At 35.9% G+C, this 14,745-nt stretch overlaps 1 protein-coding gene across 1 annotated transcript; it reads left to right on the forward strand.

Moving 5' to 3' along the window:
• Window positions 1–492: 492 nt before the first annotated feature.
• LOC149654985 (uncharacterized) lies at window positions 493–1,651 on the forward strand. Its single transcript, XM_089844988.1, has 3 exons — window positions 493–548; window positions 1,243–1,432; window positions 1,590–1,651. The coding sequence occupies exons 1-3, from the start codon at window positions 495–497 to the stop codon at window positions 1,649–1,651; spliced, it is 306 nt and encodes a 101-aa protein (XP_089701114.1). The 5' UTR covers window positions 493–494.
• The last annotated feature ends 13,094 nt before the right edge of the window (window positions 1,652–14,745 follow it).

The raw sequence follows: 14,745 nt of genomic DNA on the forward strand, positions 1-14,745 counted from the left end.
TTTGATATTTACCTCAGAATTTTCTTAAACACAATACAGAGTCAGTGCTACCCAAAAAAGGCACAGAGACGACCCAAGAATGCCAACTTTAATCAATTTTTGTTTAAATTGACTTACGTTTTGTTTGATAACTCTAATAATTTCAGAATCTTACATTTAGCATAAACCAAAATAAAATTAAATTTAAAATAATCGACTTATGTCTTTAAAAGAACACTTCAGAGAACTAGAGCTACGTTCGTATCTGATGAACAGCAATGGTTTATCAAGTTTATTATACAGTCCTTTAAGTTAAAAAATAAGCCATGCAAAGTGCTGTTAAATAAAATATTAAGATACACCGAGTCTAGAGAGCTGCAACTCCGTGGAAGAACTCCGAAACCCGCTGGGTTCCGCGTTTAAGCGATGGGAACTCCAGGAGTTGGAAATGATTTTCTGAGATAAAATTGGAGTTGGGTGGCAGTGGAAGTTTTCGTGTGCGGAGTTGGGAGGCAATGGAAAATTATCTTAAAACATGGAAATCTACGGAGTTGGAAAACTTGAGTCTGGTAAGTGGTAGGGCTCCAATTTAAAAGCGGACTTTGGCGTTGTTTGTCTTCTGAAGCTTCGTACAAAATTCTTTTTCACCCGTAACCCCACGTGACACGTCCCCTCAGTGAGTCTCTCACACAATGGGGCCGAGGGCGCTTTCCTTTTCTCTTAAACCCATTGACAAAAGTCTCCTTTCTAGCTTTGATGCATATTAAAGTAAGGCAGTAGGCATATTGGCAGGCACAACTAATAACAGAATGGACTCTAGTGTTAGTATTTCTTGATTCGTGAAGTTCGTGGCCTTGTCCTTCAAAATAGCAGTTGCGAAGCGAATCAGTCCGATTTTAATTAAATAGCTAATTTAAGAAACTAAGCGTAAAATATGACCCAACGACAACGCGTAGCGCCTTTCCTCCCCAAATCTTAAGTTTTAATGTCCAGAATTATTTTATGAGTAAATATTATTTCTTATTTGAAAATGATAATTTATAAGCACTCGTGATATCAATATCAGGTCAAATTTGAAAGAAAACTAATGATCTACACGTTTTACTTGAACTTTCTATTTTTCCAATTCTAAAGAGTAAAGAAATCTTCCAAAGACTAGAAACTAGAAAGGTTTTAATGGACGAAGTTAGAAGGAGTTTAAGAAATTTTAATTTTCAGGGAAGGAGTTGGGAGGAGTTTAAGAAATTTTATTTTTCATGGAAGGAGTTGGGAGGAGTTATACATTTCGCTTGGTGGAGTTCTGCGGAGTTGAAACTTTTGATTATGGCATTGGGAGGAATTGGAGTCATTGTTGTGTATTGCCTTGGAGTTGGAAGGAGTTGGAGGTTAATATTTTCATTTTGCAGCTCTCTAACACCGACCTATCATTATTATATTGACGCCATTTATGAACGTACGATTCATCGTTTGGATAATTACTGTTTCCACTATAAAGTAGAACTTAGAACAGCTTAATAAAATACTCAAGGTCCCAAAGATTAATTGTTGTCATAAATTATTAATCCACCAGTAAGATTGTTAAATTATTTATTTTAATATTGATGGGAAAGGCGGGTTATTATTTCAGCAGAATAATCTACAGGCTACAGCGGGGCCTCAGGCCTGGTTATAAATTGTTGTTTTGGCCGAGGCTTAGTATAATCTAGCGAAATCGTTGAATTTATTAATCATCCGCTAAATCCTCATTTAAATAATTTTGTATTAAATTATAATAAAGTTTTACTTACGAAAAATATTGAAAACAGACCTAATTAGAGAACCTTATTTTCACGAAGCTTAAAAGTTGCATTTAAAGCGTCTAAAATCTAATATTCGATTTTTTTTAAGGATTTTTGTTTTTCGAAAGAAAGTTGTCGCTTGTAATTAAAAGCAGTCTTTTGGGTGTTAAAATTAATGCTCGCATTTCGTCTTGATATATTTCCCAGCTTTAATTATTTCTGCACAATTTAGTGTAGATTAGAAAGTTACTTGCTATTCTAGTGAAAAACATATTCAAATCACACGTGCGCAATTACTATTATAAGATAAAAGAGAAGATTTGAAGTGACGAAACGTGGTCATTTTGAAGAACAGAGGAGGTTTGTGTAGCTTCGAAAAATTCCATTTCGACTCGTGACGTATTTAATTTTCCTCTTTCAAGCAAATTAGTAGAAGATTATCTCGGTTATGACAACGGCTACAGTTCCTGACAATAGCACGAGAAGAAAGTAGAAAGGAACGCCGCGGTTTTCAGCGGTTTTTGCCACTTGATCTGTTCAGTGAAGTAATTCTTCTGAAAGTCCAGATATTTGAAAACTTGCGTTTCGAAAAAGGGTGCCATGCTGCAATAAAAATTCTGTCAGGCCCATTTATCAGTTTACCATAAAATTCTTACCGACCTCAGTTGGATGGACTCGTGTAGTTGAGGACTGCTTCTCACCCAAGAGGTGTTGAACATGGTGTGTACGTAGTCGAAGGCAACTTCTTGTTCCGAGAAGTAAATCCTTCCTTTCATCGACTGGAACTTATTCCTATGGTGTTTGTAGTATTCCAACCAATAATACAAGTATTCGACCGTTATTATCATTGCTTTCTTTCCAGAAATAATGGGAATGTAACGATCATAGACAGTGTCCACGAATTCTTTGTAAAGTTTCTTCTTATCGAGTGGGAGGGCTTTAAGCCATTCGTTAACAACAGGGTCCTGGGCTTCCTGTAAATCCGCAAGAATGATGTCAGAAAAATTGAGGAACTTAACACTCAGAAGGATATTACCAAAACTTGGAGGTGTTCGTATGTTTTCATGGTCATTAGTGATGGAACTCCCGATTTGATCAAGTCCGAGAGACTATCGATGCTATCATAGCTTTCTGTCGTGAACTCCGTCCGCAAATAACAACCCAAGAAGAACAGAATGAAAGTCACTGCGATCAGCCACGACGCAGCGAGCAAACGACAAGTAATGTGGGGCAAAATGGAGGGAATCGCTATAGGGAACAAAATTATCCCGATCGCATCATGTGTGATTAAAGCGGCAGCATTCTCTCTCGTTGTGGGGACATAATCTTTGGAAATTTATTCCGTCAAACTAAACTGGTTCGCGCAAGGGTGGATTGCTCTTAAATGCTAGCAAGCTCTTAATCTCTTACGTTCGGCGCACAAGAGCGACGCGTTCTCCCAGACATTTTCCAGGGTTTTTAGGGCCAGTTTCTTAACAACCTTCTTGAAGGGCACCGATTTGTATTTGTTGGTTACCATGGAGTGAACGACGAGCAAAAGTGACAGAAGGACCAAAGTGAACAAGAACGACAAGGAAGTGGACGTGACTCTCTTCGGGGCCGCAGAAAGGACAATCGGGTTGGTTGTTCCATAGGGAGAAGACGGAGTGAAATATTCCAGTCGGTTATCGAAAAATGAGCGTGGCATGTCTACCGTGAAGATATGAAATTTCTAAAACCATCGTAAGGACTAAATATTCATAATTTGTAATTTGGTAATTAATGAAAGCGTTTTAATCACTTACTTTGAAAATATTATGAGTAGGTTCAGTATATAGATCAGAAGTGGAAACAGGATACCACTTGACCCTTAAAAATTAATCGACAACATGAATTACAATATGACCTTAATATAACTTTATAAATGTTTATATAGATGACTGATATTCGTTTCTGAGAGATTTGTTAAGATTACAATTTGAGTTCTTTGCTTTTTTAAAGTATTCCTCGTAGAGCGTATATTTTTGTCTAAATCACTACTCAACGGTCTCACCCGCCGGATCGATCCAATAAGAGCATTCCACTTTTCGCAGAAACGTTTTGTCAAACAAGCGAGCAAGGAGTCGCGCCTCAAGGCGATTCATTTTCGCTCCCTCAAATCAATAGTCGTCAAATAAAGTTTCAATTATGAAATTTACTTCATGTTCAGGGATCGTTCTAAATAATCCGCCATGATTGTGTTCTCAGTTTCTTTGCCTTTAACTTCCCACATTAACTGACATGAAATGAAAACGAAAATGTCATCAAGAAAAGGATTTCTATTTCTGAGACACAGATTTATTTTCGCTTGAACACCGCGTCAACGAGTGTTTATAAACTCACAAAAGGTGTCGCGTATTCAATTGCAGTCTCATTGGCGAACCTATAATAAATGACGCGTTTTTAATAATCAAGCATAAATAACATTAAGTTTTAAAAATTCTAATTATATACCTGTATTTAAAATATCTATTATTTCCCAGAAATTTCATTTCATTTAGTTCCATTTTGGGGTCCGCAGGTTTATTCGAGCATCTAAAATCCGGAATCTTCAAAGACTAAAGTGCTGTTGATGGATTTTCGATTGTTAATTTTTAAATACATTGTTATTAGTACTTACAGAGAAAAATTTAACAGAATAATATGAATATTTTGTACTTGCAGTTGAATTGTATATTAAAATCTGGGTTGTTTTCGCAATTAGCCCTGCACACGGACATTATTCAATGCTTCTGGATCCAACCGAGCTTTCTGTTTTTTAGCTATAAGCGTAATGACGAAATTGAAAGAAATCTTGAAGCCTGACTCTACTTAGAACTTAAAAGAAGTTATATAAATCCTTTTGCGTGACGTACGGGAATATTTACCCTTTCTAAGACTGAATTCTGCTATAAACCGACTAGCATTTCTTACCAACCATCTAAAGACCATTACCTTAGATCGGTTTTTCAACAAACTTTTATTAACTCCAGACTATTATTCTCGTAATGCATTTCGTGAAAAAGTAATAAGTTTTGGCCTCAACAAATATGAGGTTTTAAAGGGAGAGTGCAACGGAAAATATTTTTTTAATAATAATAACAATAATATTTTATTCTTTTCGTGTTGAATATACACAATAAGAGTTGGCAAAGTCGTTACCAACTTTTAGGAAGTTCAAATACGCCACACCCCCACGCTACTAGCGTACGGTCACAAAAAGTACAGTTTAGTCTAAACGTATGGTGCGGGATTGTCGGCTATAATAATTTATTGGACCCGTCTTTCTACAGCCAAGACTAAATGGTGAGGCATATTTGAACTTCCTACAAAATGATTTACTAGACCTACTGGACGACCTACCATTAAGATTGCATCAACGAATGTGGTTCATGCACGACGGGGTGCCACCACATTTCAGTCGTCAAGTTAGAGCCCGTCTTGATGCCACGTTCCCCGGAAGGTGAGTAGGTCGAGGTGGACCTGTTGAGTGGCCAGCTAGATCTCCGGATTTAAATCCGTGCGATTTTTTTCTTTGGGGACATCTCAAAGACTTGATCTACCGCACCGAAGTCAGTGATGTCCAAGACCTGAGACAACGCATAATTGACGGATGTGAGAGTATCCGAAACACGCCTAACATCTATCACCGTGTTCGAGAATCCTTTACAAGACGTGCCCAAGTTTGCATAAACGTTAATGGTGAACACTTTGAACAATTCTTGTAAACAGCATTTCAAGCTCTCCGCACATCCTGTTTTATTAAGAATTAAATGTACCTGTGTTGAAGGTACCTGTGTTAATAACAATTAAAAGTACCTGTGTTAATGACCATTAAAACAACCTGTGTTAATGAAATGTAAACATGTTTCTTAGCGACAGCACACTTCTACACATAATCGTCCCCTTCTGTTTCCAAACTTTTAGTCTCTCATTTCTTTCGGTTGGCTTATGCAGTTGAGCGTTTTATCGAAAACAAGATGAGCAAGTCATAACACAAGATTCACAATTTTGTTGATTTTGGGGCTACTTTTGAAAGCTCATAACTCTGAAAAGGCGTAATTTAGGTACATGGTTCTTTGGAATATTTCACTCGGAGTGACTCCAAGAACACGCTACCTAAATTTGGCCAGACTTTTCAAAAACACCCTGTTTATCCATTGAGAACGTTTGTGATGAGGCTAAATCACCTAACTCATTTTAATCGGTTAATAAGACAAAGCAGGTTTACAAATAATAAAAACAGTAGCATCGTGCCCACGAGTTCATCGAGAATCTTTACTCTCGTTTGCATAGATTCACATTATACCAATTTTGTGATCAGATCTTAGGCAAGCTCTAATCTAATCTTCATCAGGGTTAATATTCATGGCTAATCTAATCACAACCTCAGTCTAAACCTAAGCTATGAAACATGGAGCAGAGTAATTTGAGGGGTTTTTTTTTCAAGTTAATCAGATCAATGATAGTTGATAACTAGGTTTTATGAAATGACCATTCAACCCACATAACTCTTAATTATATCTTTGTTATAATTATGAGCCCATGAGTGCCTTAGAAAAAAGCCAACATTTCCATGAAAACACGATCGACGAACCATCAGTTTTCCTAAGACACGCAAAAACAAAGCTAGGAATTATTATTCTACAATATATTTAAAAAAGGTTTTCCAAGATAGTACGTACGTTAGATGGAAGTACAATAGTATAGAAATATTGCAACTAGTAAGTTTAATGAATTTGACATCAGTTATTTTAACTTTTAAAGTAAATTAATGAAACGCGTCGTTCAGAATTATTCTATTACGCATTGAATTACGTTTCTGACAGTGTAGTATCTTCAAAGCAGGTGTGATATTGGAAATAAGTAAGTATATTCATAGTATAGTGGAATATTTGAAGTTTGGAGAATATTCCATATATTGTGTAATTTAGAAGTATCAAGTAATATTTAGAACTATCCCGTAATTGATTCTGCAGCCGATGAGTGCTGTCGCAAGTTTTTCTGCTCCGATAACCCTAGGCCTAGGCTTAGGTAGTCCATTTTAGATTTTTTAAATCTTTTATAATTGCTTGACTAAGTTTTTACGTATTACTATACTTTAAATACATTTATTTTACGCAACGTGAACGAGTCGCGATTTTTAGCGTGGATTATATTAATAACGATTTTGAAAATGCCAAAACATTGCAGTGATAAGTGCCAGTTTAACGGAGGAAGTCAAAAACATGGGACAATGATCCATTGTGATATGTGCGATAAATGGTCTCACCTATTATGTGAAAACCTTAAGGAGGCCCTCGGTGGATCATTTTGGATGTGCTCAGCCTGCATTACAACCTTAATTTCCCTTAAACAATTTGCATCAGACTTTAATAAAATTAAAGCAACCATAGATGAAACTCTTCAATCCATGTCCAAGCAGATATCAAGTCTAGCCTCGGACCTAGCGGACCAAGAAGTAATGATCAAAGAATTTACTGAAGACAATGTACATTTCAATACCAACCAGGTTATGAGTCAACAATTAGATTCTCTTGAGACTGAATTTACAGACTTTAGGGAATCGATTACGGCAAACGTTAAACCACTTGAAGCTAAATATGCGACGATACCACAATTAAATTTAGATGCAGGAGAGAATGCAGAAAGTGACGTTCAATTTATAGCAGCATCAACAATTCAGAAGACGAATAAATTATCAGCAATTACTAATCAAACTTTTTAAAAGAAGCCATATACAGATTTGTTTCAACAAGTACATAGGCGACAAGAGACCAATACTCAGGTCACACGATCGAACCAAAGGAATAATGAAGGACCTCGAAGTCAAACAACGCTGCATGACAAGAGATTCGTGGGCAAAATGCCGGTAGGGAAAAGTGAAACATCAAGATTTAAAAATGTGCTTAATCTACACGATTACTTCATCGGAAATTGTTCAAAAACGACAACATTAGGGCTAATGAAAAAATACATCGACCATGCACCATGGCAGCCCCCACTATAACCCCTCAGACATGCATCGAATCATCCCAGACGAACACGGTCACTCACCAGCTTCGCTCTTCCTTAATCGCGAACTGCGCAGTCGATTGGATCTTCTAAGACCAACATCCAGGAATCATCACGAAACCTCAACAACGCCTCGCTTAAACGATGAATGGCAAGTTGGAGACGCCGTATGGACTCGAAATTATGGCCAAGGAGACAAATGGATCAAAGGCACCATCATCGACAAAATCGGCACGACCATGCAAGAAATTCAAACGGCGAAAGGGAACGTTCGACGCCACGTCACTCAGACCAGAAAATGTCAACCTCTCGATCGAATTGGACAAGTGCCTTGGCAAGTCATGGCACCATAACAGACCTAGAAGAAACTACGACCACAGAAAACGACCTAGACAACCAAATCAATCCTGAAGCCACAGTTGCAGAAACAGTCACAAGAGGGAGGGAAATGTTACATCTAGAACTGAACTGAACTTAACTATATTAAGCATAAAAACGCTAGTCGTTAACTCGCTGCGTTATCAGTAAAAAACATCTACATATTGTATAAAAAGACTGGTTGTCCATGTAAAGGTATCCAGTTCGTTAATAGCCATGTAATACGATAGTTCTACTTTAAATCTCCATGTACATACGACGCGCAATAATTAGTTTGTAAATAAACGATTTTAGAACTTAAATACTACGCTTAATCACTCCTAACCTACTTCGGACATAAAAGGTAACTAATCGTGACTGTGCATAAACAAATCCCCTTTTCAAATATATGATCACAGCTAATTAAGAAAATTCCAATTTTGAACCGACCGTTCTGATTATTCATGGTCAAGCCAAAATATCGTGGAGCTTGGTAATTAACAGCAGCTTAGATTACGAGATTTAATCCAAACACAGTAAACACTACTAAAAAGGGCCAGAAATAAGCACAGAACACAGGACATTGTCCAATTAAATTTGAATATATCCCATATTTTTTTTAAAAAATTTAAGGGGTCACTGGACATTTTGACCAATAAATATTTCCGAAGTTGAGATAGTTTGACTATTAAGTTTCAGCAGTATTTCTAAATAATCAGGAGGACAGTGTCCGATATATTTTCCAGTCAAAGGAGGGGTCACTGGGCACACGTCATATAACAATTTTACCTTATTTCCGGCCCTGCTACTAAACCAATGGGAAAGTTGTAATATTGAAGTGATGACTTAATTCATAAAACTCAGAACATTTATGTTTTCCTTTAAACCTAAGTTAAAGTTAGCTGGAATTTACTAATTCGTCATATCAACAAAAAGATAGGTAGAAACACCCTATATGGAATTTTCTAGGTATCTGGATAAAAGCTTCCATTTTCACTTTTTGTGGAACTTAAAGGGTTCTCAATTGTATAAGTTTAAAGTTCTTGTAAAATATTAAAGATACAAGGAAATTGAAGACACTTTCTCGATAAAAATGGACCCCGATGATTACGAAAATCGCATTTATTTTCTCCAAAAACTAATATTTAAAAAGTTGAACATTTTCAGATATTCGGAAAATTCGCGTTTTAAAGCACGTGGTTGGACCTACGCCTTCAAATTTTGTATTATTTGATGGGGAACTAAAATATGTATCTTAGTGTCAATTATCTATTCTCTGTGATCAACGGTTTTTGAATTATTGAGATTTTACTGAAAAAAAAAACACCGGACAAAGACTTTTGGAAAAGAGTGTACTTCTAGATGTTATATTGATTTTGCCAAATAATTGGACAACAGGTATTGCATTTTAGAACTTGAATAATTTAATAACATTTTAGATTTGAAAATGCAAATTTTGTTTATATCTATCATTATCAAGTGATTCACATTTAGTTTTTGCCATTTTCCAAGTTGCAAGCGGCATTTGCAAAGGCAATTTTGACGTACGAGTCAAACTATTCTATTAAGTTTGTTGACGAAACGAAAACTATAACTACATCATTGACAATTTTAATTACGGTAATTCAAATTAGTCTTATTTCGAGTGCTAATTAAGTTCACAATAGAGTGCAAATGTTTTACATCATAAATGCATTAATACCCCATATAAGTTAGGGTCGATTATAAGTTATGTAATAATGTAAGACGTGTATTGCAATTAGATGCTCAAAATGTGTGCGTGTGTTTTTTTTTTGTATTATCGAAAATTTCGAGTTTGTTTCGTGACATATAGTTAAATTTTAGTGTTTAATCAAAGTGGTTGAAGATTCTTTCGGTGATGACGACGGCTACTTTTCCCAACAACAGCACGAAGAGAAAGTAGAATGGAACCAGGACGCTACTCCGGTCCAAATCAGCTTTGCTTTTCAACGATCTCTACCACTTGACTTGTTTATGCAAAACACTATTTCGTATTTGGAGTTATTTTTAAGCAAATTGGTTGATGAATATTTCTGTGATGACGGCGCCCACTGTTCCAGACAACAGCAAGAAGAGCATGTAGAAACGAACGCCGACGCTACTGAGGTCCAAGGCAACGGTGCTTTTCAAAGGTCTCCTCCACTTGAGCTGTTCAATGAAGTAATCCTGTTCAAAGTCTAGATACTTCGAAAATTGCGTTTCAAAAATCGGTTCCACGCTGAAACAAAAACGGTCGTCAAGCCCCTTAATCAGTTTACTATAAGAAATTAGTACCGACATCAGTTGAAGGTTTTCTTGTAATTGCGGATGGCTTCTTAGCCAAGTAGTGTTGAAAAGGAAGTGTAAGTACTCGAAGCTCATTACTTGCTCGGAATAGTCAAATCCTCCCTTGTCCGAAAAGAACTTTCTACTCTCGGGATCTGATTTGAGGAATTCTCCCATTACCCAAGTTAGATAAATGTCCTCAGCGATGAAAGCTTTTTCCCGCAAAAGAAGAGGGAGGTATCCATCACGAGTCAGATAATCCATAGCAATACTGAACATTTTATTCTGGTCGAATGCGTCTAGCCATTTCTTAACATCTGGATCCTGGGCTGCCTGTAGATAACCAATCAATGATGTCAGAAGAGTAGAGGAACTTAAAACTGAAACGAATGTTCACCTAATATTTCAGATAGTCGAAAGCTCCGCTATTTTGCGTCATTGTAGGTGGAATTTCCGATTTGATCAAGTCCGAAAGGGTGTCGATGCGATTGTAGCTTTCCGTCGTGAACTCCGTCCGCAAATAACAACCCAAGAAAAACAGAATGAAAGTCACTCCGATCAGCCAGGACGCAGCCAGCAGTCGACAAGTAATGTGCGGCAAACGGAGGGAATCGCTGTAGGGAACATTATAACATCCGGTTATTTAAAGCTTTTGCCTCCCTCATTCAAAACTGTCTTTCGCTACGTCATAATGGGACATATTCTTTTCAAATGTAAGCGAATACTCAATCACTTACGTTCGGACATTATAATCGTTCCGGCCGTTTTGAACACCAGAGAGGGACTGATATATTCCTGTCGATCATGGAATAATGAGCGTGGAAAGGGAAACAGATTAAAAGTAGAATTCTAAAACAAAATTAAAGATTATTAGAAATGTTTTCATAAGTAGACATAAAATTTGGTCTCGTTTCTCTTTCACTTACGCTGAAAGCCTCAGGCGTAGCCATAAATTTGGAAAATCCATCAAAATTCATTTTATTCCCTTCGTAAATTACCCTAAACACCAAAGACAAAATTATACAACGTAACATAAAATTATTATATTAATATTTTAAAGTTGAATTACCAAAAAGCAACCGAACATTCATAAACTCACCTCCAGTGTCGTGACGTGGGAGTCTCTTGGGCGTACCTATAATTTTATTTAAATTATAAATTGACAAATTACATTTAAGATTTCAGAATGCAAATTCTATGTACTTGTATTTAAAATATCGATTATTTCCCAGAAATTCCATTTCGTTCAGAGCCGTTCTGAGCTCCACTTAAACCATAGCTTCTTCAATCCGAAAGAAGAAGACGGAATGTACATTAATCATTTAAAATGTCAAATGTCTCAAATTTTTGCGCGTAATTAATTCAATAGAATATTAAGAAAAATTGGTACTCTCCTTTGAGTACCATTTTGGCCTCGGGTATTTCCAGCCTCGAGCCGTACAGAGTTCTATGAACAAGCTAGTAATAACATTTTAACTACTCTTCTTGTTAACCACACTCTCCCTCTAGTGTTTTAGTTGCCAGGGTAACTTCAATGAAAATGAAGAATAAATAATCAAAGTTTTATGAAACATGTCGTACAATCTAATCAATTCTTCAGTAATAAGACCCGAATTAGAGTTAGAATTGCAAATATTTACCATAAACTTTAATCAGTTTTATGTAGTAATATTGACAGCGCCGTCACCAGCTAAAAATTTTAGGTTGGGCCACAGAAGGGCCCAGGAAAATGGACTTTATTTGCGGCTAGAGCTTTGGAACATTTCCCATAAAAATTAAGAAGTCGGTCGTAAATTACCACGGTGATTACGTTTTCGTATTTTACCCGAGAAAATTGTAAATTAGAATTACGCGGGTAAATTACTATGGCAATTTACCGATTTAGAAGCCTAGTTTTTCTGTTAAACCCCTGTGAAAGTGTGACTACAGAGTCCAGATGGTAGGATTTCACTTGCTTGTGTCCCATTCGACCGAATCCCAATCGACCGAACGCCTTTCCCATTCAACCGAAAACAGCCCAAATGTGCGGTTTTGGGAAAATATAATTCAAAATTTAATAAGCAAACGTTTTCACTTTTTTTAAGGAATTTTTTTTTACCCTACAGTTTTCGTTGTGTATATATATTGATGTTTGAAATGCAAAATTTAACTTTAAGAGTGATTGATAACGGAGAGAATTGCTAATAAAGGCGGCTTTCTTTACATTAATAATGGCTACTTGTTTCAATTGAATAAGAAAAAGGATAAAACTAGTTACTATAATTGTAGAAATCCCTCCTGTAAGGTTCGAATAATAGAAGTAACCTAACCTAACCTAACCTAACCTAACCTATCCTAACCTAACCTATCCTAACCTAACCTAACCTAACCTAACCTAACCTAACCTAACCTAAACCTAACCAAACCTAACCTAACCTAACCTAACCTAAACCTAACCTAACCAAACCTGACCAAACCAAACCTAACTTAACCTAACCAAACCAAACCAAACATAACAGTAATGTTTTGGAAAAGAATTTTATTTGAGAAGTCAATGAAGCTAAACATGAACATTTTGGAAAAGGCGTACAATAGTAAAATGATTTGTAAAATATTACTAACCTAACATAAAGAACCCAAACCTAACCTAACATAACAGTAAAGTTTAGAAAAAGGCATTTTATTTGAGAAGTCTATGAAGGTATAAAACATCAATATTTTGGAAAAGGCGTAACATTGTTAAATGATTTATAAAATGTTACTAACCTAACTTAACCAAACCAAACCACACCTAACCAAACATAACAGTAATGTTTTGGAAAAGGCATACTATTTGAGAAGTCAATGAAGCTAAACATAAATATTTTAGAAAAGGCGTAGAATAGTTAAATGATTTATAAAATATTATTAACCTAACCTAACTTAACTTTCAATTTCCTTCTCTGGGTTTGAACCCGAGCCTATGAATTAAAAGCCTGATATTCTACCATGCTGCTGCGGTGATTCGAAATCCTCACAGACATTTAATTAACTAATTCTTTCAAATAAATTCCCATTCAGCAGAAACCCGCCATTGGGCTGGAAATTTAAATATATTCTCCATAAAAAACCAAAAAGCGGTTTCGGTCGAATGGGATTCGGTCCAATGGGATAATACCTTTCACTTTACGATACCCCATCAACAAACACTGGTTTCTGACGAATTAGACCATGGGGAGTTCCTAAAAAATACTGAAACAATTCCTAGCGTGCCGCAAGTATTTTTAATAAATTTTTGAAAATTTTAAATTTCATGTACTAACCACTATTGAGACTAAAGGCATACTGCACACTCAATATTGCAATAAAAGTATTGGGACTTAGCAAATTGAAGGACTCGCGACGTTGGCATAACTATGATATATTAAAGACCTACTGAAACAATTCATTTCTGAAAGAAAATAGAAAAAATATTTTGAAAGAGGGGTCAATTTCTTGGTGGAAAATATTTTTTCTTACATAGCGTATGGAAAAAAATGTCAAATTATTGGTTTAAGTAACAATATGTAAGCAAAAATAAGTTAGGTTAGGTTGAAACCTTTTCCAAAATATTGTTGCTTACATATTGTAACTTAAAGCAATAAATGTTACCTTTCCTAAATATTATTGCTTTCATATTGTGACTTCACTCAAGAGTTTGACGCGTTTTTCAAAATATTTTCTCTATTGTTTAAGTAGGTCTTTAATATTTCATAGTTATACTACCGTTGCGAGTCCTTCAATTAGTTGAAGTCCCCCTACTTATAGTATTGCCTTTAGTTTCAACATGAAATTTAAAATCTTCCAAAATACTTGTGACGTGCTAGGAAGGTTTTCTGTATTTTTTATGAACTCCCGGTGATCTAATTAGTTAGAAACAATTGTTAGTTGATGGGGTACCGCAAAGTGAAATCCTATCATACAGGTTACTTGGTGAATTTCCGTGATTTCATTACAAATATTTAGAGGTGTGCAGTTAACCTTTTCAATCGAATATTTCTATCGAATACCGAACCAAATAATTCGATCCGGTATTCGATAAGCCCATTTTCACTATTCGATACAAATATTGAATACCGAAAAGACTATTAAAAACTATCAGCAAGTGCCTAGGAAAATTTTAAGAAATATTTGGCAAACAATGAGGAGAGGTATTTGGAAATTATGGATCTTCTAAATGTTTTTCTCCTTGAATTGTATTAGCTATTCGCAAATATTAGGGTCACTACCCGATTAGTCGCGAATAGTTAGGCCTAGTATTCACGAGTATTAGGGTTAACTATTCGCGAATACTAGACTTAACTATTCACGATTAATCGGGAAGTAAAAAAAAATT

This window comes from Phalangium opilio, unplaced genomic scaffold (assembly GCF_054372755.1).
Source record: "Phalangium opilio isolate 3A_F unplaced genomic scaffold, DU_Popi_V2 ptg000078l_1, whole genome shotgun sequence".
In the NCBI taxonomy this organism is placed as follows: Eukaryota; Metazoa; Arthropoda; class Arachnida; order Opiliones; family Phalangiidae; genus Phalangium; species Phalangium opilio.

Excerpts from the sequence above, each read along its gene's own strand:
- LOC149654985 (XM_089844988.1), top strand. The coding sequence starts at position 495 with ATGGAAAATTATCTTAAAACATGGAAATCTACGGAGTTGGAAAACTTG. Across the intron at positions 549-1,242 it reads AGTTGGAAAACTTGAGTCTG|GAGTTGGGAGGAGTTATACA; the intron begins GTAAGTGGTAGG and ends TTTTCATGGAAG. Across the intron at positions 1,433-1,589 it reads TATTGACGCCATTTATGAAC|GCGGGTTATTATTTCAGCAG; the intron begins GTACGATTCATC and ends TTGATGGGAAAG.